This window comes from Haemaphysalis longicornis, unplaced genomic scaffold (genome assembly GCF_048455015.1).
Source record: "Haemaphysalis longicornis isolate Haplotype H1 unplaced genomic scaffold, Haemaphysalis longicornis Haplotype H1 scaffold_1, whole genome shotgun sequence".
In the NCBI taxonomy this organism is placed as follows: Eukaryota; Metazoa; Arthropoda; class Arachnida; order Ixodida; family Ixodidae; genus Haemaphysalis; species Haemaphysalis longicornis.
Window position 1 is genome coordinate 183590531 of NW_027526203.1, and position 23255 is coordinate 183613785.

Below are 23255 nucleotides of genomic sequence, written 5' to 3' on the forward strand. Positions count from 1 at the left end.
ACACGGAAGCCTGCTGTCTTGTAATCGAGCACTGTACTGATGAGCACGGCGCTGACTCCTTACAAAACGAGGCTGTTATGTCTTGCTGTCAGCTTGTAGAACCTATACAGTTCTGTCTTACTCCTAACTTTTATCACTTGAAACAACTATATTTACAGAAAGCGTCGTTTGTACCGCCTCCTGCGTTGCCTTCCTTCGAGATCCATTTTTAGCTCGCTTAGCCCATAATATCTGAACTTGCAAGGGGCTATGGCATTTAAGGTTACTTTCTTAGGTACCTGAATAATTTCCCAGTTCTAACTGATCGCCCTTCAAATCGCTTCATGTCTGAAGCTACAAATACGTCGGCCCCGATTAGACGGAGCATGGTTCCTCTTCAGACCGCACATGAGTTACCAGTGGAAGACGCTGTTCGCTTCCTTGACCTTCGCCTCCTTTTCGGCGACAGACACACTGTTGGTCGTACGAGCCGCAAGCTAACAAACCGATTTTACTGCAGACGTCAGAACATTCCAGGGTTATCAAGAGGGGCACTGTGCGCTTTTGTTAAAAAAAAAACGACCTTTAAAAATCGCGCTGGGCGCAAGTTTTCAGCAACAAACCGAGCGCTATAAACAGAGGCCCGGTATCCGAATGCAGTGCTCGCACAGTGAAATAGAATATGGCAGTCCACTTTATTGCTAGTGTCCCTCACGGAACGCGTTTGAAGGGCAGCGCCTCAGCGCACAACAGCCGGCTGCCGACTTCCCTTTCGGCAAGCGCTCCAAAATTAGCGCTCGCACGGCATTTCTTGCAATTTGAAGAAAGAGGACCACGCAGAGGTCAAATGTGAAAATGCTTTTTTTTTTTTTTCTGCTCCCAGTAAGCTTGCGAAGCTATGCATGCTGACCGATCCGAATGCCACCCCGCCTGAGAGCTGCACTAAGAGGCACCGGTAAGTTAATCAATGTTACGTTACGAGCGTGTGGTGTGGTGCAGCCTACCACTCTCGTGCGAGACGACACAGATCGTGCAAACTGGGCGTTGCCTTAATGACCGGTTACGCGAGCGCAGCAACAACGTTAACAATGGCACAAGCGGTTTCTGGGCGACCCACCGTCAACCTTGCGGCTGCAAACCTGTTTTTAATCACAGCACGATCGCGTCCCGTGGCAGGATACAGCTTGCTCGTGAATTAATGGAAGCCGAGGCGATTGGTAGACTGGGTGACAAGTGTGTTAGCTCCACCTCGCTGGCCCTCACCGACAAAGAAGGGACTCTTCTGGCGGCGGCGTCACGTGGCTCGTAACTGCTCCCAGTAGGCACCGTTTGGACATGCGAGCAGGCACAAATAAAGTTGGTTCGATATTCGAGCTTTGTGTGCCTCTTTTTGAGCAGTTGATCAAGTCATGGAAGACTGGCCCGCCCTGAATGCTGCTCTTACTACTCAACACCACTGCCACGGTAAATAGCCGCCGAATTCGCGAGCCCTACGACTCGCGAATGTTGAGCGGTGAATGGCAGCCAATTAAAAAAAAACGTCATCGAGTTGTAACGAGACCACTTCATTTTCAGCAATCAAATGTTAATAGGATGTGATGTGATACCCCTACAACATATAACTCGTTAGGTGAATGCAGCCAATAAGGAAAAGAACATAGCTGATGAAGTTTTTTTTTTTTTTTGTTCTCTAATGATTTCCCCAAGCGCCAAATTCAAAGTAGGTCACCCTCACCGGCACCTTTAAGCCTGTTTCCGAACGGAAAACTTGCGTTCAGTCTTCGTAGAGAAAAAAAAAAGAAATCTTAAGAAAGACAGCAGTCAAGTGTCACGAAACGTACGTCCAAGAAAGCCTCCAAAACTGCAAAACCGGAAGCCAATCAAGAAAAAATGTTAGGGGAGCATTATTGAAGATAGTGGTTGCAAGGCAAAGTCGTGAACAGCACCTTATTACATTCCGTAGGACTGCACCCTAAACCCTACACAGCCACACAGTTGGCACCAGAGAGGGGCTGGCTGTTGCGGCGAATCTCAAAGAACAACATCATCAGAGCCCTCAGCGGCTGCCTGGACCGAGGCGGCTGACTCGTACCCACCATACCGTGACTAATAAAGTTTCTATATATCTAGCTATACACCTACGTCTCCCTTATGCGCAAGTCAGAGGGAGTTAAATAAGATAGTCGCCAACCTTACATTCGGGGGCACACTTCGCATTTTAATAAAACGGCTGAATGTTCCCCAATTCCTTTCCGCACTCGCGCAGCCAGCATTTAGCGCTGTTCCTCGCAAGCAAAATTTCCCCATCTCATAAAATTTGGGGCCTAAAGTTAGGCTAAAAAACACCCCTGTTAGTTTGCAGAGAGGTTTCCAGTCGGGTCCTGTAGCGTTAGGCTTGAGAATAGTGGCATGCTTCATTTTTTTAGTTAAATGGTACTAATAAATTCTCCCCTTCAATACAATCGTTTATCTACTTATTTGTTCGAGCCCATTTTTATCGTACACCCTGAGATGAAGTGGTTAGTATGTGCGGGCTTTTGGGGCGCTTGTACTCATGAATTCGTTTTTATCCACCCCTAAACTGTATATAGTGCAACAATTTTTCCAGCTCGCGGTGTAAGACATCTTGTTTAGTCCATCCTCATTTGTCGCCTGAAAATATTTCCTCGTTTTCTGCAGAAAGTTTTACGTTTTGTTCAAAAGTGTATTTTTTATTGCATTTACTTTTCAGCAATTGAACACGTCAATTACCCCAATGCTTACCGCCAACAGCCCGTGAATTATCCGCTATTTCCTCAGTCCAAAAACGCGTTTCTTTGCGCGCTCAAATAAACGTCGAGTAGTCTCACGGCATCAAGTCATTGTGTGATTTTTATGGTTCGAAGATAGAGCGAAATTGGTATATTTCCAGCAGCCCACTAAGATATAACATTTTGCCCCTTTACAGAGCCTGCACTATTTCACTTCACAATGACCATACCTATGAGTTACATTTCGCCAATGTGAAACGTGTATTCTGATCAATGAACGTTAATTGATGCCCCGTAGTTAATTTCGAACACGCAATTCTAGTCATATTTTGCTAGCAAACGTTTGCAAGAACCCTTACAAAGAAAACAAAACAAAACGGCTACATTGGACAGCTGGGAACTGGACAGCGAATTCGCAAGATCGCCCCATGGAGAAATGGGAAATCATGTGCCCATAAAAGGGAGTTTTAGGACGTGAAACATCACTGCGCGCACGTTGGAATGTATGCCCGCAAGGTCAAAGCCTGCCCAACTACGTCACCTCCTAAAGTTTCATGCGAGCATGTTCGCTTCTATCTTCTTCCCGGTTCTCTGCATACGTTTAACAACGTCGCCACTCACTCTGAGCCTTCTGACTTCACATTATTATTGGCAAAATTTCTGTTACTAACATTCTCCGTATCGAAGGCCACACTTTACAGACGCGGGCGGTGAACAGGCTCGCAGTTTTTCTTTTTCCGGTGTCTGCAACACCGGATTTCACGAAGAGGCTTGCCACCGCTGTAAGCACAGGCGCGCGAGTACAAAGGAGCCGGGTAATGCGCCGGGTAATAAAGGACACCCGCTCCTACGCGTTGCGCAACAGATCTTGCACGCACTCTCCGCTTAACCTCGCTGTGCGGAGGATGCGTCTTACGGCCCCGCAGGGACAAGAACACACACTCGGCATCGTCCCGTCTCGATTAAGTGCATCCGTTCGGCTAACGACGGACCCCAACCTGTATTCTCCTCTGCTGCGGTGTGATCAATTATTTGACGGGCACGCGTTTGGCTGGCATCCCTGCCACATTACATCAGCTGTTGAAATACCCGTACTGCAGGCAGCACGACGCCCACGCACGCGGTGTTTCGGATGCGGTTCCTGGGCAAAGCAATTCTGACAACGAGTACCGGAGCCCGGAAGCGCTGGGGACAAACGCCCGCGCAACTCTGCCCGAAGCGCTCCCCTTCTTCCCTCAGTCTGGTAGGAGCAGTTTCAAAGAAAAGGTTATCACAGACTTCGGCAAAATGCTTGCCAACATGTAGCAGCCGCCAGAACCGCCACAGTATTACTCCGGTCCGTGCGATATACGATGAACGGCGCCAAGTACGGTAACCAGAAATCTGCCGAGAGAAATGCGCCGCCAATACGTTATTCGAGAAAATCAATTTCCGGGAAACTGATCCGCGAAAGAATTCCTTTAGAGCAAATAATTGGAACGCGGTGTAGAGTGCTTTATTTGGTTGTTTGCAAGAAAGTTCGCGCTGCAGCAGCAGGCTCTACCGCGTTATTCTGTCCACATATGTAAGAATTGTAGCCCCCTCTATAGCATACCAGTATTCCAAGTCATTCTCCTAGTAATTCACTTCACCACCTCACCAGTGGGCGAAAAATATCACGAAGAAATGAGCTCATGCACAGTCAGCCCCTACACAACCATTTCTCCGTCTTCCAACAAAAGAAGTATTGAAGATAAAACAGTACCATAAAAAGCACAGGCGTTGTGTTTGCAGTCAGGTGGGTGTTACTATTTCCATTTACCCAAATCTATCGCTATATTTTGCGGATTTGCCCTAGACAAGTCGGTTTTTAAACACTTAATCTTTCGGTTTTAGAGAGAGAGAGAGAGAGAGAGAGAGAGAGAGAGAGAGAGAGAGAGAGAGAGAGAGAGAGAGAGAGAGAGAGAGAGAGAGAGAGAGAGAGAGAGAGAGAGAGAGAGAGAGAGAGAGAGAGAGAGAGAGAGAGAGAGAGAGAGAGGACATCTCAATGATAGAATGTCTTATGTCTTTTCCTAATAACAGCTACCCCAGAAAGAGAAAACAAGAAAAATGGACAGTTGAATTAAGGGAGTGACTGCATCTCTTGATAAGGGTAAGCATCGAGCCCCCTACACCAACAAATTTCGCTATGGTGCACATTTCTTTTCACTCACCACACCACCTTTCCCTGCTCTTCAAGCTGTTTTTCTTTACACAAGTAACAAGTACATCCTAGGCAACCAGTGCGCGACCCTCTCGACTCACGAACCAGCCCGCGTGAAAGTACCGCGCCGAAACTAGGTGTTTACTAGTTCAGGGTGAGGGTGAGTGGCCTTATGTAATACAACTGCGTTTGGACAAAAATATGTTCTGAAGCAGGCGCGCTGCCATAAGCCCGAACCGGGTGGATGCGATCATCCCGCGGACACGCGCACCGGAGCGAGCAGCCAGGTGAAGCGACCACGCCAAGGCGACGTAACGTGACTCACACGTGCCGTAGTAGGCTCCGTGGCCTTGGCAACGGCGTGAACCTGGGCGCACCTTTGGGCGCGGCCTGAGGGAAAGGCGCGCACACACACACACCGAGGGTGACGCACTGGGCCTTCTCACGCCCAGCGAAGCAGGTCATCGCAGGCGGCCCACGCAGAAGCCTCCCGCGGCCCATTTGGCTTCGCGCGAGCACGTCCAGGCGGGATCGCCCGCCAGATGCGGAGCGACAAGCGATTGTGGTAGCGCGAACACCGCTCCGCCAGTGTCCCACATCCGAGCCCCTTGGAAGCCTGTCAGACGCTTCCTCGACACCAAGAGGCCTAAGCGGTGCACTTTGGGAGCGGCGCTTGCGCCTGCCGAGGGGTCGGTGCGCAACGACTCCGCAGGACAGCTGCGAAGTACTTGCGCCTTTCACCGCGGGCTTTTCCCCCTCAACGAAGACACGCGGCACTTTGGGGAAAGTTGCCCGCTTCGCCTTCAGCGCGTGATAAAAAAAATCGGCTACCAACGCGCGCGGGCGAGTTGCCCGAAGCGGGATGAAGGGAGTACTCACCACGACCATCTCGGAGGGCTCCAGGATGAGGCATTCGTTCATTCGGCGGCCCGTGCCTCCGGACCGCTTGCCGAAGCTGCGAAAGAGTGAAGAGGAAGGCGTCAGTACACTTCTGCCACACACCGGTCCACGCAACAGGCGGCGCCAACAACAACACAGCTCTCACACGCAACGCGCCCTCGAGAGCTCGATCAGATGTGTTCTTAGACGAACGGGCTACGCATATACTTGCAACGTCATGCATGTCATTTTTTTAACGCAAATGCGCTAGTTCTGTCTTGTTTTCGTGACAATAAATACGATGTGTATCTTTGCATAAAAGAGCATTACTACCCCTGGTTATGTAGTTTCATTTTGCTTCAGATGTGTCCAAGGTTCCCGTCGTGCTCAATAATGTTAACATACATGAACTGTGCACCAGTGTAGTTGAGGAAGCTTTTTTCCTACATACATTTTGTGCACTCTCTTGCGGAAGGCGGGTTTTTTTCTTAATCGTACGGTCACCATAAGCAGAAATCGGTTTTCACGAAAGCGACACCAAATATGATGTCGGGGTTCGTCGGTGTCCACACACTGTAGAATCGACTTTCGCCTCGAAATCGTAAGAGCGGGTGTCGCTTCAACGTCTTAAACCCTAAATTCATTAGCTGCAATGCGGCCACGAATGTCCAAAATCGTATGCCCCACTGCGTGCTCCGCAGCATGTGCCTTCCCGGCAGCGCTTTTGAATACGATAAATTCGGATCCTGCGAGCGAGAATGGTCATACACAGTGTACAGCATCCATACAGTGGTGTGACTGGATGCTGCTAGGGAGGGCAGTCGGGGCAGGAAGACAAGGCGCACTGTTCTTGATTAAATTTTCTACGCACAGTAACGGTGAATAGAAGGTTTACATCCAAAAATATTACTACCGTCAAGGAAGCAGCTACAAATGATATCTCGAGCCGATTGATTTCCGCTCAGAAAAAAAATGCTAGAGGCGTCAGAAACGGGCACGAAGGCTTTTACACGTCCAGTGGTGTGCGAAGCCACGATATCCCCGCGGAACAGCCGCATTCTCCATCCGAAACCAGGAGGCGGCCACAATCACAGGCACGTCATGCGGGAGGGGGCGTTATCGGCGTCCGTGAGCGACGTACGAGCCCATCTACGAGGCCACGCGTATAAAGCCCGCACGCTAATCCCCAGTCGCGCTCATCTCCAGCCAACAGTTCGGGCCCACGGGCTTCGGCGCCGCTAAGACGCCTCGCCGTTCCAGGGCCATTTTGTTAATGGGGAAAGGCGCCCACGCGCTCGGCCGCAGCAGCAGCTGTAGTATTACACGTACGCACGAGCGGCGGCAAGAGCGAGGATATACGGGCGCCGCACACAAGAGGCGTCGTCATGCACGCGACCAGATGGGCATTATATCCGGCGGGAGAGAAGACGACCGCAATGGATGCGGCTTCATCTCAGCGCTGTAAGGGCTCGTACTGAGTCCCATGACTGCCGCCGAGGGGGGAGACCTTGGCGCAGCGCTAGCGCGACGACAACGGCGGGACGGCAGCGAGCGAGAAAAAAGCAGCGCTGACGCGTCAAGACGAACGGCGTTGGCGGCGTCACCGGCTGGTGCGAGCCAGAGGCTGCCGACGGTCGCTGAAAAAGTTGAGCAACAGACGAAGAGGAAACGAAGACGCCGATTTAACTGAGCGAAAACAGGGTTACAGACGCAAAAGGCGATCTCGACCAACCCGCAAGTCTCGCGCGGTGCTACTGCCCAGTACACACGAAGTGACTTCTATATATAAAAAGCCGGAGCGTTCCCGGCTTGTGCTAAGCCCCGATCTAACCAACCTGCTACCACTACGTTGGCGAATACTGGAACACGCATGCTGTCGTCTCCTCTGCCGCCCCCCACCCCTACCCTCCAACCACCATTCGTTTTCGTTTACGCACTTTCCAAGCAATGAGTGTCGCACTTCGCAAGCGACACGCAGAGATGTGGGTTACCATACCCCGGGGTGTCGGACAAAGCCCGCTTTGTTTAATAAATAGGCCGTTAACGTGAAGCGCCTAGGTCAACTGTAGCTCGGCGCAAAGGCTTCAGTAGTTACAGGAAGTTAAGTCACTCATACCGCGAACGGGTTCGCATAGTGTAAAAGGGCGACTCAAGCGCTCTCGACCGCAGCAATATATCACAGAACTGAGCATGGCTCCGGCGCACACCACTTCCGTATTCCAACTATAGCTCAGATTGTAGGCCGGACGCGAATCCACGCGTAGAGGAGAGAGAGAGAGAGAGTGAGCCCTGTTTCACGGCCGGTAACGTCGATGCGCTATCCATCATGAGCGGGAGCAAAGGTGAGTTCGCTCCGGATGTGGGCATGACGCTGTTTCACCCGCGAGATGGAAGGACGAAAAAAAATCAGCTACCCGACTAAAGAGGCACTGAATGAGTGTGTGCGCACTGTAAGCGATACCGGCTTGGCATCAGTAAAGAGCTTTGAGGCCCATCCCGCAAAATTTTCAGCATTCTCCGATGCAGCCTGTTCGTAATCACAAGCCCTGAATCATCATCCTCTGGAAATGTGAGATTCCCCTGGTAGTGCTTACAGGAAATCACAGGCTGAAGCAGGAATCTTAACAAAAAAAGCACGCACGTGTAGTCGGACTTTCGTCGGCGTAAGCTGCCTCCGAAATTGCGACAGTAGTCGTTCTTCCCACATTTCCCTTCTTTCCACTTCCCTGTTATTCGCAATTATATCAAGGGACACCGACCAACCACTTCGCGTTAGTATGCGCTGAAAAGCCAGCCTAGAGCTCCAAGTTCACAGCGGCGGCCGCCTGCGGTCATGAAACCGAAGCAAAGACGTCTCGTGCGAGCACTGTCGCGGTCCTCAACGGTAAGCACACAACAAATCCATTCCAGCAAGGATGACGAGTCTGACGCCAAGCGACGAGAAGTTCGAACGATCACAAAATAGCGTCAAATAACTACGGTTGTGTGGGAGTATCCGGCTATCGACTGAACATCAGGTTCATGCACTATCCATGGATTTCCGGCAGTCCTCGACTCGCTAGTCCTCACCAGTCGATTTGCTATAGTCCTCGACTCGCCTTCCTGGAATTAACGACTTCGCTCAGTGCATTTCATCAAGTTTCAAGGGGCGAGGGTCACAGTAAGCGCCAGTGTGAAAGCATGCAGGACACAGACGGGAGGAACAGTCACTACGCTATCACGAACGATGCAATTCTATATACAGGGAGGGATAAAGAGAAAATACGCGAACTAAATAGCGTGCATGATAGCAATAACATTTCACGCTGAACCCCCAAAATAAGCAAGAAGTACCGTAAGCCATTAATATTGACCTTTTCCGCGTGCCCTGCCATGGCGACATAGTCCCCATTCGGGAAGCGTAATTGATGTCGGCATTTTCGCTGCTCAAGGCCGTCACGACTGCAAGTATACAGCGCAAGGAACACAGTATATTTGGGAGAAGCCGCGCCAAGCTGGCAGATTTTTTCCCTTTAATCTTGAACTGAAATACGCATAGATAAGTTACTGCTTTCACGTGCCCCTAACATCGTGATTACAGACAAAGCTTTTCGTTTCGATACACGCGTGATATGACAAGGTGCACAGACTCGACATAGCGAAACGAATTGAGGGAAAGTTCGACATGCGCATGGACGTTGCGCCCCTGAATACTTCCTGGATGCACCGGCGGAAAGTACAACAGCAGCAGCGCTGTTCACGCCGTCGTACGAAGCCTCTATCCTCATTGCGCTCCGGCTGCATGCGCTGGCCGTTGTAGCGCGGCGGGAGGGGAAGCTTTTTGCCGTCTTTGCTTTTGCCCTTGTATTTTTCTTTCTTCCCCTTTTTTTCGATATCGACCGCCAAGGGGAGGACATGTTGGGGGGCCGCCGCGTTGATGACGACGTGCCATGGCCAGCGCCCATGCATTGGTACGCGGCACTGTCCAGCCCCATCAGTCTTGCACTGTCCTCTCCATTCGAAACCCCCGCCGCCACCGCCGCAGCAGCAGCAGCAGCAGCAGCAGCCGAATCCGGCGCGCCAGCTCGGAATTAGCGGCGCAACCTTCGGGTATTGCGTCATGGAAGAAAGCCGGCAGACTGCACGGCGGAACCGTGTGATGTTCGTTTGTTGGGCGGTGATTACCGCCGATTCACCCCACGGACCCCTGTCGTTGCTGCGTAATTTCGTACGCTTGTCTCTTGTAGCAAAAAAAGAAGTTAACTGGGCTGACAAGGCGGGAATCACTGAACGCAATTATACTGGCGGCGGTGCCGTGGGCCACGGGTCCGGGTCAGCGGCGGCGCACGCGTGCGTATATAGCTATGTACGCGCGCGCACACGCACGCACACACACGCACGCGTACACTACGTATACGTAGTGTACGCGTGCGTGTGTGTGCGTGCGCCGTGCGCGCGCGTACATAGCTATCGCTCTTTTTACTGCGAAGCAGTATATATGTCTAACCCCCCCCCCCCCCCCCCCCCCCCCCCAGTTTTCATTCCGGTGAACCAGATTTACTCGGCGCCGCTGCGGCGCTCCTCCTTGCCACCGCTGACGCCGCTTTCGCAACTCTTATTTCGCTCGCCCCCACCGTTGCCTCTTTAACATACTGCGCAATCGGCTGATAACAGCGGTAGCGCCCTTATCAGGCGTCCCCAGGGGCGGTATTCTCGTAACTGTCCCTTTTGAAAACGCCCCTTCTGAGTCCCTTTCATCGTGACGTACTTCCGGTTAAGCAGTAAGCGTTGGCAGTAGGTTTGTTGCGCTTGAGTTACGTCAATTCCGGTTGTTTGCTTTTAGCCAATCAGGGCTCGCCAAAAGGGATACTTTTGAAAGGGACGCAAAAGGGACAAAACTCGAGAATACCGCCCCAGAACAACTTGCCCGCTTGAACGCCGACGTGAGCGAATAATTCTTTTTCAGCATGAAAGGCTTTCAGCACGACATTTTCGCTCGTGTATTTCACGACTAAGCGCCCATCCCCGGTTGCCGGCTTATGCGTGCTGTGATTGGGGGTGGAAGCAGGGGGGTGTGCATGCACAGCTAGGCTTCATGCCGCTACCAATGACATGCGCGTTGTGCTGGCGGGAAATTTAAACATGGAAGTCTCGCGGCTCAATGCGACCTGTCAGCGGTCCAGTGGGTATACGGTTTGGGTTTGTGTGGTACATAGACAATGAGATGCCTACGACGCGGGACGGAAAACAGACAGCCCCATGTTTGTCCACTAGAATAAAGCTCGAATCCTTCCAGGTTTTAACTCTCTACGGGACAGACGCGTGTCGCTCGCTTGGAGGAAGAACAGCGGAAACCGAAGGGGCGTCTGCCGGAACAGAAGCGCGAATGAGTGCGAAAACAACAAAAAGCCGCTGCCGCCGCCGTTTCCACCGCAAGTTCCAGCTCGTCGAGCAGCTGGAAATCTCTCCCGCATTAATTAACAGCAACGTCGACGTGAGGCCATATTTCTTGTTCAGATATAAGGGCTTCCAAGCGACAATTTTGGCGATGCCTTCCACTTCTAAGCACGCGCACATAACTGGTTGCCAGTTTATGAGGCACGAGTTGGGATTGGAGGGAAGGAGGGGTGGGGCGTGCACGCACAGATATAGGTTTCATTCCCTCACTGATGACATATCCGTTGTGCTGGCGGGAAGTTTCAACGTTCACGTCCAACGCCCCAAAGCGAACTTTCGGATGTCCCCAGTGGTGCAGCGCATTGGGTTGGTGTGTTATGTAGACAGTAGCATGCCTACGATGCGACAGGGAAAGAGACAGCTCCATGTTTGTCCTCTAGAATAAATCTATAGAGTCCTTCAAAGATTCATTGGGCGAAGTGCAAATTGCTCGATCGCAAATTACAAACAAACGTGTTTTGTTTCGTGCATTTCGTGTACTGCGTTCAGCTTCGCAGGTCATCCTTATTCACAGAGTGAAAGGGCACTAATTTCTTTCGTTTACCCCAGGAAAAGAAGAACAAGAAGAAGACGTAGGCCACAAAGAATTCTGCGCAGATTTCTTAGTGCGGAACATCTATCGCCCAAGTATGGTGCCACCTATATACAGAACTACATTGGCGAAACGAGCTTTTCCTAGGCGCAAGGGTCCCGATAAACTAATTTAGCAGACTCCGTTCCTCGCTCCCTCTTCATACAAAGCTTATGTAACAAAAACCGTAACTACAAAATTCCTTCGCTGATACCGGAAACTGCCCTTGATTCGACAGTACACAGAAAAGTGATGGACCCAACCCGCTATGCAGAATACAACGATATAGCCGAGCTACGGCCAAAGAATGACACCTCTCGTTCGCGACTTAGTAGGAGGAGGAAAGCTAAATTGTAAGGAAGAAATAAAAAGCGCGAGAAACAACGAATCCGGACAACGGGCGACGACTTTACGCCACCCCTGGCGGTGCGACCCAATTTACAGCGCTGCGTATACGGGAAGGGGGCGAAATAACTTTCCGACGATAAGTAAGGCGTAAATGAGGGGACACAGTATGCACTCACCAAAAGAAGAGGGAATCTGGAGGCGAAAATGAAGACACAAGCAAACGTGCGGACCGTGCGCGCGTAATTTTACGAGCGACGTTAATTGCCGCCGCATCGTTCGCTCGCGAGTCGTCGGCCAGGCTGCTGCTTTTCAAAGCAGCCCACCGGAAAACCAAGCGACGGGGTAAGGAACGAGTGCGAACGACTGAACTGTTCTTGTGGTAAACGAACTTCTTTTTCCAGTCCAACCCCCGGAAAATCGCCGAGCGATGCGCATTCTGCTCGGCCGATTTTCGTGCTCACGTGTATGCTCAGTGAATGAGCTCGAAAAGATACGCAGGTCCACTTTTTTTACTTTTTAGGAAAAACGTTCCGGTTGTTTTCTTCAGCTAACAAGCCGGGCTGGTGGTCGATCAGCGCAGCTTGATTCATTAAATGAGGCCTCAGGTGCATGTTTGTTCCTCTTCGCTACGGCACCATCTTCGCCGATAACGCGGTGCCCGGCTGAATGCTAATGTTATTACCGGATGAGAACGAGCGAGCGGTTTATTCGGGAAATATGTTCGTCCAGATTGCATTTCCTCTCGCGCAAGGAGAACGGGCAACGCAGGTCGAACGAAATGCAAGGGGCGAACAAATTCTTCGGTGAGGATCGGTGGATACAAACCGGGGGAGCTTAAAAGGACGATGAAGAGATTGCCACGACGGAGGAGAAAAGCGAACGGCATGGCCGAAAGGAAAGCCTGGTTTGCCGAAGCAGGCGTGTTCCAAGGAAGAAAAGAGGCAATAACAACAGTGCCCATTTCAACACAAACTGCAGGCAATGAGATAGACAATGATAAAAAGAAGAGCTGACTGCCCAGGCTTCCGCGCTTTCACAGCGATGCCACGAGGCCCAATCATAACGGTGCGAACTCAAAGAGGGAAAGCTACGTCTATCGAGTGGAGCTGGAAACGTTACACGGGCTTTGGTTCGAGAGAGACAGTGGCTTTCGATGAACACGGTGAGCAGCTTAAGGCGCGAAATTATGATCGCTGCCTGTTTTGATAAGAAGCGGTTGCCCCTCATTAGCTCCTCATTTACATGAAGAACGCCACGCAGTGGCGCTCCTACCCCGACAGGGATATGTTGTGTTCAGTCTCAAGAGGAACAAAGACTGGAATCACGCTCGACGCCAACATGAGCAGCGCCCCTCGCGAGGGAGGGCGGCGTTTAATCTCGCTCCCAAACTTGCGAGCGCATTCGAAGTGAGGATCAGGATGCTCCTGTTTGCAGCGGCGTGAGATCTAGCCATCGGCGGGCGTACTCACTCTAGAGTGTACTCATTTGTACTCAAGCTCACGAGTGAGTGCGTTGATGCGTTAGTACAGACCCAGAGAAAAAAATGACTACGATGATGAGTGAGTACGGACCCATACAAAAAATATGAGTACAGTGACGAGTGAGTACAGATGTGAATACATGTACTCACGAGTACAGTACTCATGAGTACTGTACTCACGAGTGCATGCATTCACGAGTAGTACTCATGAGTACTGTACTCGCGAGTACATGTACTCACGAGCACATGCACTTGGGAGTAGTACTCATGAGTGCTGTACTCGCAAGTAAAACTTGTGAGTTTGATCATGCACTCGAGCCGCGACGTGCGTGAACCAGTCTCGCGCATTTCGCAGCGCCCCAGTACTAAAGGAAGGTAGAATTAGAATGAGGTGTTCAGGGGGAAAACTCATTTGAGTACACTCATTTGTACTCGAACTCTCGAGTGAGTAGACCAAGAAAAAAGTGAGTACGATGAGGAGTGAGTACAGATGTAAGCACATGTACTCGCGAGTACAGTGTTCATGAGTACTACTCGCGAGTACACGTACTTCGTGAGTACAGTACTCACGAGTACATGTACTCCAGAGTACATGCATTTGCGAGTAGTACTCATGAGAACTGTACTCGTGAGTACAAACTTGTGAGTTTGATTACGCACTCTAGTCCCGACGTGCGTGCACGAGTCCCATGCATTTTGTGCCGCCCGTTAAAGGAAGTGAAAATGAGGTGTTAGGGGGACAACTGCGGCTCGCTCCATTCCCTCTTCCGCGGTGTTGCCGCTCTCGGCAACCGCTTGCAACGGGGTTGCTATAGTGAAAGCCCGGGCAAGCATGCAAGCATGCCTCGCTGCATTTTCTTCGTTCAAATTGTTCGACGGGAGGGGTGCGGGAGGCTGCTTGCATGTACAGCGCACGTTGAGGTCACTCTTTCTCGGTCTTCAGAATTGGTAACTACAAAAGCTTTTGCCTGTTTCAGTTAGACAAAATGGTGAAAAGGGAACCAGGAGAACAAATTGCTATGGACTGGAAGCGTTCTCTAGCTCTTGCTTAGCTGAGTACATAGATCTAGAGCAGCGCGTGATGCACGTGGTTGATTGCAAGAACAAATTAACAGAACACTTTTGTATACGAGTAAATGTGAGTACAGATTGAGTACAAGTACGGATGAGTACTCGTGATTACAGTTGAGTACGAGTACAAGTGAGTACAGATGAGTTGAGTACTTGTGAGTACATATTGATTAGAAATACTCGTGAGTACAGATTGAGTACGAGTACTCGTGCGGACTGATGAGTTCGTGTACGAGAGTACGACTACAAATGAGTATGTGATGAGTGAACTACGAGTGTTTTTGAGTACAGACGAGCTTTTTAAGTCTGAGTTTGAGTACAGCGTGAAGGAATAAAATGTGATTGCGTTTGAGTGAGTTACTTCTGTTTTGCACACCTAGGATTGAGTACGGGGGCGAGTAAGTACAGATTGAGTATGAGTACAAGTGAGTACAGATGAGCTGAGTACTCGTGAGCACAGATTGAGTACGAGTAGTGAGTACAGATTGAGTACCAGCACTCGAGGGGACTAATGAGTTTGAGTACAAGTGAGTACGATTACACATGAGTATGTGATGAGTGAGTACAAGTAATTTGAGTTCAGATGAGCTTTTTTGATTTTGAGTGAGTACATCCTGAAGGAAAAAGATTGTGATTGAGTTTGAGAGAGTTCTTTCTGTTTTGCCGACCTATGGATCCAACTCGTGCATAAGAACGCGATCCTGACCTTGCATACTCTTCCGAAAAGTCAAATAATTGTACAAGTACGCCAACAGTAATACTGCTTCCAGTATTGGACAAACTGGGCCCAGGTTATCGAATTTACATACAAACGCAGCATTCCAAGTTTGTTTTCTGGAAAATCATCTTGCACACTCGGTGTTGCAAGGTTTTATTAACCTCGGTGTTGTGCACTTAGTGTTGCAAGTTTGAGTTCCAGCCGTGCCGGGCGTCGCTCAAAAATCGACGCAGCAAAGCGGAGATGAGGAAAATGCCAGGCCAAGAAGTGTGAGGGGAGGAGGCGAGGAGCCGACATGCAGGTGTAGGGAGTGCGCGTCGCAGCGAGCCGTGCCGGGCGTCGCACGAAACTAGGCGCAGAAAACTGGAGAGGAGTAAAATGCTAGACCAAGAAGGGTGCGGGGAAGCGGTGAGAAGGCAAGGAGCCGACGAGCAGATGTGGGGAGTGCGTGTCGCGGCGCAGGTGTTGGGGTGGGGAGGCGCGCGTCGGGGACTGGTTGCGCTTAGTGATGACTTGATGTATGACGTGCAGGCGTTCTCCTAGTTGAGAGGGACGACGAGCGCTCGGCGGCATCAGCTAGCTTTAACTCGGCCTTTCTATGGGATTTTAAATGGGCTTTCCAGTAGCTTCACCCACGCCCATCATAACTGAACACACAGCGCAAAATACGAGGACTAGGAGTGAAGGAACCAACGGGCTCCACTTCAGACGTTAACGCATCATAATTATATCATTTTCTTTTAGTAAGGCTGCTGCTATTGCTGGTAGTCAAGACCACCAGCTCCACTGTTTTTTTCAGTCTTCGCCTCTCAATTGCGAAGGTGGCCTAATTTTTTCATATTGTTTCACTGCGCAGTTCCAAAAACCCCCGTGTTTCATTCCCTTTTTCCTTTCTTAACTTTTTCCGCAACACGCGAGGAATTTCGCGGGATAAAGTTCCACGAGGTAGAATACCGTTAAACGACATTCCGCCTCGCGCACTACGCGGGTTCCTTTCAAGAAGGATGCACACCTCACAAAAAAACCAACACAGCGTTTGTAAGCAAACTGGCGGCACAAGAAGCAGCCCGCGCACCATTTGACGGCCGGTATGCGCTTGGCGCTTTCGCCTGCAGCGGGACAGGTTTCAACATGATATAGGCGGCAGTAGACAGCAGCTCTCTTCTTCCCTCCACGATACACTTCTTTTGTGCACCCCTGCGGCTGCGAATGCACAGGCGTACGCCGTAAACAAAAGAGGGGCCAAACGAGCTCACTTATTAAGCAGCCGGTGCGTGCCCGTTCAACGGGTCCGTCCGGCCCGCCTGCAGGAAGGGGCGCTGCTACAGCTATGGGCAGCATGTACTACGGCGGCCGCACACGCCCCGAGCTCCCGTGCATCGAAGGGAGACCATTACCAGCGCGCCGCAGGGTGGCAAGCACCTCTTCCCACGGACGAGAAGGGTGCGAGCAGCCAGCTAAAGCGCGCGGAGCGTAATTACGTGCAGCGCATGCGCAAGTGGCGCTCTTATCCGGCGGCAGCGAGGCATCCGAACAGCACGTCACTTTAGATCCGTGCTGAAGTCGATCCGCCCGTCCCGAATCGACGCTGCGCACGTCGATCATGCAGACCAAAACCGCTTCTAGGGGGCGCGCTGCAGCTCGCACAGCGCGCGAAGACGAACGACGAGGTAATACAACCCCAGCGCTGCACTTCGCCCCCTGTGCCGTGCCTTCGAATAATGGTCCGATTTATTTCACACTTCGCTCATGGTTCATCACTCTCCCGCAAGTGAGGGCTGGGCCATGCCCTAGTTTGCGACGAGGAAGTCCGTATTATCCCGACGCGTAGATCGTATCCTCAGATGAAACCTCTCTTTTCAAGAACGCCTGTACCAGTAAGCGAGTCTCACAAGAAACTTGTGAGGCAGCATAACATCTATACAGTCTTAAGTGCTTCTTGGCCTCCGCAGCTAGGTTTACAGCTAGCGGAATAAAGAGGTAATGGAGCGATTTCATGCGCTACGGATGGCTGGACGGACTTTTTTTTTTCGCTGTAACCAAGCTGCACCCCATTCTGTAATAAAAAAAAATAGATGCACGGATCTCAAGTTGGCCTCCAATAAGTTGGCCTCTGTCATATATTCAAATCATCCAGATCATTAATCTGCCAGGTAAACGAAGCTGCCGTTGTCTCTGCAAGAGGAACCTCTTTCAACATAAATTTGATACAGCTAAGATCACTGAGCTAAAGATCGAAAGATCGCCCCTTCCTACGAGGAGTGGATGGCATGCCTGGATAACGCGGACCTTGAGAACCAGCAAGATCTAGTCAAAAGGACCCGGACAGCCAGCTGCAGCTAGGCGGGTGCCTGAAAACCAGCACATTAAGCTGGACTACTAAATATTTATGAACCCATTAACAGGGGAACAGTGAACATTTGTCAGCCGGCCAAATTCGATTGAGCCTACCTTTTTCTAGCCATATGGGCGGCCAATTAGCCTAAGCATTACTTCCTGAAATTATGTTCCCCAGTGGAGCACGCTCACAAGATCGGGAGCGTAGTGTAGTTTCCTCAATCTGCGACAAATAATCTCGCGGTCAATTTCCCTCAAGACTATGGCTTCCGAGACAAAAAAAAAAAAAAAAAAAAAACAAGGAGCAGCATCTCGCCCATAAAGGACAAGCAGAGACGATTGCTTCAGCAGACGAAGCAAAGACAATGCAGCCGGCCAGAGAAAGCATTTTCTTCTGCGCTCCCAGTGAACTCGCAGGGCCAGCAAATGATGTATACACAAGACAAAAGGTGGAGGAGTCAAGCAACAGAATTGGAGTTTCGGGGCCCCGGGGGTCACAGGAAGATGGAATCCATCAGACGCGTCTCCAAACAGCGTTCCCCACATATTATGCTACCACGGAGCTCGTCGGCCGCGCGCCAAATCGTTCCGAGCACGAACTCGCGCGTCGTTCGCTCGGAACGTGCGCTATACATGAGAGGCTGCAGGCGGGATCCGTCAACCGGGCGGGATAATAGGCCTCAGCCAGGGCTGAGCTGCGGTATCTTGCTCTGTCGTGTTCCGCGTGTCCCTACGATCACATCTCCTCCCTTCGGATGTTTGTTATCATTCGGGGCCTTTATCTTGGCGACCCGTACCTCATCTCGGTGCAGATAATTCATCACAGGAAGCACATAGGTGGACGCGCGACCAGTGGAAAGAGGCCGGGGGTGATAAATAAATGGGCGCCTCATCCCGACAGGCGAGTCGCCAGGTTCGACCGACGTCGCCAGTCCATTCATCATGAAACGCTTCGAGCTCATTACACCCACACGCTGCCCGTCGTGTGACGAGACACGACGGCAGCGCACGCTTGCTGCTGCTTACTGCTCTCGCTGTTCCTCGCCCAGGTTACAAGGGTGCCTTTGGTGCCACCGGACAAAGAGTTCCGTTTACATTTGTTGGCGCTGCTGCAGAAAGACGTACTCACAGGGCACGCGCACAAAGAACAGGTCCCGCGGGGCGTGCCTCGGCGCAATCACGCCTTAGTGCTTGCTGCCAGGAGGAAAGACAAGAAGAGCGGAATAAGGGCAGCTGGGCGTCTGCAGTGCGCGACTGTGTAACAGCCTACATGCGCAGCCCTTCTCCACATTGCTACCAGCCGCGTTAATCAGACGGCAAGGGACGGGGAAGGCGACATTCGACGGGATCGTAAACGCGCGCCATCCTTGCGGCCACGAGGCGTGCGCAATACCGAACTCGGTCTCTGCAGGCGTGCCGCTACCATGACTGCCGGCCAGAATTTCATTCCTCTGGCGCGGCTCTACTCATCGGGGAGAAAATATTACGAGGTCAGCGAGAGTTCGGTTCGATTAACTCATCTACGCCGTCAGCATGCGAGAGCCGGCAGTAACAAAAAGACGCATTAAGGGAGGATGCAATGGGGCTCCGGTCGCTGCAACAGAAGCATCCCACGCTGCCGTCAATAGGCGCCCGTCGAGCACCGGGGATCGGCGCTGCCGGTTGCGTCAGGAGCCACCTAAAGGACTTTGCGAGGGCCCAGGCTGCGCAACGTGCACGTTGCAAAATCGCTCCCTTTTCTCAACGTTACCGCTGCGCTTAGAATTTGTTCGCCCTGCCAGGCTTTTGCTTTACGGTTCGAGTGGCGGCGACAAACGAAGCAAGGTTCTGGTCTGACCAGCAGCGTGGCGGCACCATTGCGCTCGCTGTTTCATAACCAATGGAACGAGTCTTTGGAGGCGAGATGGATAGCAACCAGGTCAGCCGTTTCCCTACCGCGGAGTTCTCTTAGCACCACATGCACACAATCTCAGTCTTGAAAAAGACCCGTTTCTTTTCTTTTTTTGCGCTTCAACGTCCTGAAATAAAAAGGCAGGGGGGGGGGGGGACATCGTGGAATACTAAAAAAAATTACAACTGCGCATTGTGAAACCATTTAAATCTATACTTGAGCTTATATATTTGTGTGTGTGTGCGCGCGCACGGCAGCCTAAGGCAGCCCGTCGATATATTACACAGCATTTGCCGGCAGCTAGGGATTGCGAGCGTTGCCTAAGGCCGTCTGAAAGGGCCTCGGGAGGGATCCCATCCACTTTTCAGGACATTAGGCGAGGAATTAAAGGACGCAGTCTAGCCGAGCGAAAGTCCAGTAGCACTGGCATGCAACGACGGCTGCTGCTTTATAAGCCCAGGCAGGTCTACTGGGTTTAGAAAGGCAGCACCTAACGTTGCTGTAAACGCGAAATCTCAATTAAATAGCATGTGCTATACCGTGCGTGGGCTTAGCTACAGGGGTGCACTCGTTTCTGTTGTGAATGGGAACAGAGGAAAAGATCCATAAAGGGCAACAAAGCCAATTATACAGGCGTGCGCATTCGTACCCAAACGGCAAAATAAATGAATTCGGCGCAGCGAGCGAATTAAACATGGTGAATGGAACTAATGCATGCAACGTCATCTGCATGGGGTTATGTTGAGTGTACCGAAGAGAAAACTCACACAGAGCGCGTAGAAATTTATCAGTAAATAGTCGGAGACACGGCAAGACAAGAACAATAACAAAGAATTTTACTTACGTATCGGCAAAGGCACTTGCCTCCATCAGAGTAAGGCAGTTATGTGATGTAAGCCTTACTCTGATGAAGGCAAGTCCCTTTGCTGATTCACAAGTAAACTTCTCTTACTGTTCTTGCCGTGTCTCCAACTATTTACTGTGCGTGCGTGCGCGTGCGTGCGTGCGTGCGTGCGTGCGTGTGTGTGTGTGTGTGTGTGTGTGTGTGTGTGTGTGTGTGTGTGTGTGTGCTTGCGCGCGCGCGCATGTGTGCATGTGTGTGAATTTAAACATAACCGCCGAAGAGGCAATCATTTGCGCCCTTTCGGGCCGTTGGGCTCCACAGTGCTGGAAGACTTTTCCCTGATTATCTTCAGCCACACCCCGCTGCGCGAATTCTCTTGCACACCCGCCGCGGTGGCTGAGTGGCTACGGCGTTGCGCTGCTGAAGCGGCGAGTACGCGGGTTCGATTCCCGGCCGCGGCGGCCGCTTTTCTGGAGGCGAAAAGCAAAAACTCCCGTGTCTACGAGATTTCGGCGCACGTAAAGATCCCCATGTGGTCAAAATTAATCTGGAGCCCTCCACTACGGTGCGCCACATCGCCTGCGTTGCGTCGGCGCGTTAAACCCTACAGTAAATCGAATTCTCTTGCACATGCAAGTATGCAGGCCATGAAAGTAAACGCGTCCTGTTTCGTATACGATCTGCTTCTTATTTCTGCGGGTTTAAAAAGAAACTGAGACAGAAGCCATCCATTAGCTACGCAAATTCGATTAGCCCTCTATTCGTGGTGGTGGCGCGTATGTAATTGTATGTATGTATGGTGGCGACTGCAATTGGTATATTTGTTGTGCAACGCTCCAACTGCGAAGCTCAGCAGGAGCAGCCGCGCCCGGTTCGCGACGTTTGCGCAGGCACCGGGCGCTCTTTCTTCTTCGCTGCTGTGTTCTCCCCCGTTCGGCGCTGAGCCACGCGCTTGAAAAGGTATATATTTAAAGCGAAGCTTTTATGGCTAGGGCTCCGGCCATTTTTCGTGTGCGCGAGCAAGAACGCTTTGCGGCGAGCCGACTTGATCGCGAATGCTCAGCAGAAAAACGGCTGTGACTTGTTTTATCGGAAATTTCCACTAAGATAATATACTATATGACAACTGGCCGCTGCGACGACTCCATCATGACGCCGAGCTTTGCTTAAATGTCATAATTAGTTCACAGCGACGTTATAACGTTATAGAAATCAAGGCTGCTGTCGTCTATGGGAGGAATATGGTTACAGCTAGAAAACGACTGTATCTCTTGTTTTATCGAAACCTTCCCAACGAAAATTACATGAGACTTTGCCTCTACGACGACGATATCATTACGCCAGGTTTCATTTGCTTGTCATAATTAGTTCAAAATAAATGATTTCGCACCTTTGTTGAAAATTCTCCGTCCCCTCAGTGCCGTGTGCCATACTGCTTCGCTGGTCATTCACCTTCGCGGAGTGGCATGTCTCACGAATTTCTGTATCACCACCTTTCAGGCACAATGCCGACTTTTCTCGCAATGGGACATCTGGTGCGCGCTCTTGCTGCTAACGAGGAGACCTCGCGTCGGGTGTTTCTGCAAGTTGTTGGTGGCAGGCAGCGCGAGCTATAGCGAGCGGCGCAGGCACCGCCTGGCTTCGCTGCATGGCAACGGTGAGCACGGTGATCTTGGGGCGATAATTTCGGTTGATGTAGTTAGGTCGGCGCATCGTGATTCCGATTGTGTGACAGATACCAACTGACCAAACGAATTCCCTTCACCCCTCCCTCCCCTCCCCTAGTGGCACTTACAACACCCCCTCTCCCGCTCTGCTTGCCCCCACCCTCCCACTGCCTCCCATCACCCATCTACCCCATTGCCCTTTCGCGATGTACCGATGACGGTAACAACACACACACACTTTGATGCTTCGAAACCTGCCGCTTTGCACTTGCTCCTTCACTCCCCCAATACCTCCAAACTCTTTTCCCCTCTCTCCACCCTCCTTACCGCTGTATGTCCTCCCCTCTGCTTCTCCCCTTCTCCCCACCGCCGTCGCCGCCCTGTCCCCTTCCGCCGAGGGTTCACACACTCGGCGTAGGAGGCGAGACAGGGGCAGGCATAAGTGGGTTCAGTAGGCCACGAATGATAATCGCATTAGAATGCGGACCAGGCTCCCGAGTTCCCGTCAACCAAGACACAGTGCTACGACGGAGAGGCCTTGGAGACGAAAAACGGCCGTGTGTGCGAGACTGTCTGACGCGTCGGGCACCCCCGCCAATTAATTCGCTGCCCTTCACTATCCTCACTGTCCAGCTGCCGAGCGTTTTGAGGCTCGCATGACCGTGAACAGAGTGAAGAACAAAGGCCGGTAAGGCGAGATCTACGGGAACTTCTCACGCTCAGCTAGGTGGGCTCCACGACAGAAGCATACAAAAACAAATATCGTTGACAACCAGTCAAGAAAATACCCGTGGAATAGAGAACGTCTTAGCACTGCCGCTGAGACTATACAAAAGATGGACTGAGGAGCGGCCAGCATAGGTGTTTATATCTCGTGTCGTGGTTGGAAAGCGCACCCACTAGCCTTCCATGAGCCCCGGCGCGAATAATTGCGCAGGGAGTTAAAAAAAGAAAATCCCCGGACGCTTGTCTTTTCCGGTGATGGTACTTCAGACCGACAGTCTTGGCTGCACCCCAGTTTCGCCGTCGTGTATACCGAACGAGGGGTTTCCCGACGATGTGCCGAGGCCGTTTGCTATGAGCAGAGGCGCGTCGTAGAGGA

At 51.4% G+C, this 23255-nt stretch overlaps 1 protein-coding gene across 6 annotated transcripts in view; it reads right to left on the reverse strand.

Annotated features, from left to right (window-relative positions):
* LOC144139959 (rap guanine nucleotide exchange factor 2-like) overlaps nt 1-23255 on the reverse strand; it is a 583152-nt gene that overhangs the window by 198106 nt on the left and 361791 nt on the right. For 5 of the 6 annotated variants that reach the window (XM_077672185.1, XM_077672182.1, XM_077672201.1 and 2 more), the window contains one exon: nt 5791-5866. In XM_077672185.1, the coding sequence (XP_077528311.1) occupies nt 5791-5866 (76 nt within the window). Of the gene's footprint in view, nt 1-5790; nt 5867-12321; nt 12440-23255 lie in introns of those variants that run through there. The other variant, XM_077672204.1, reaches the window with a different exon arrangement.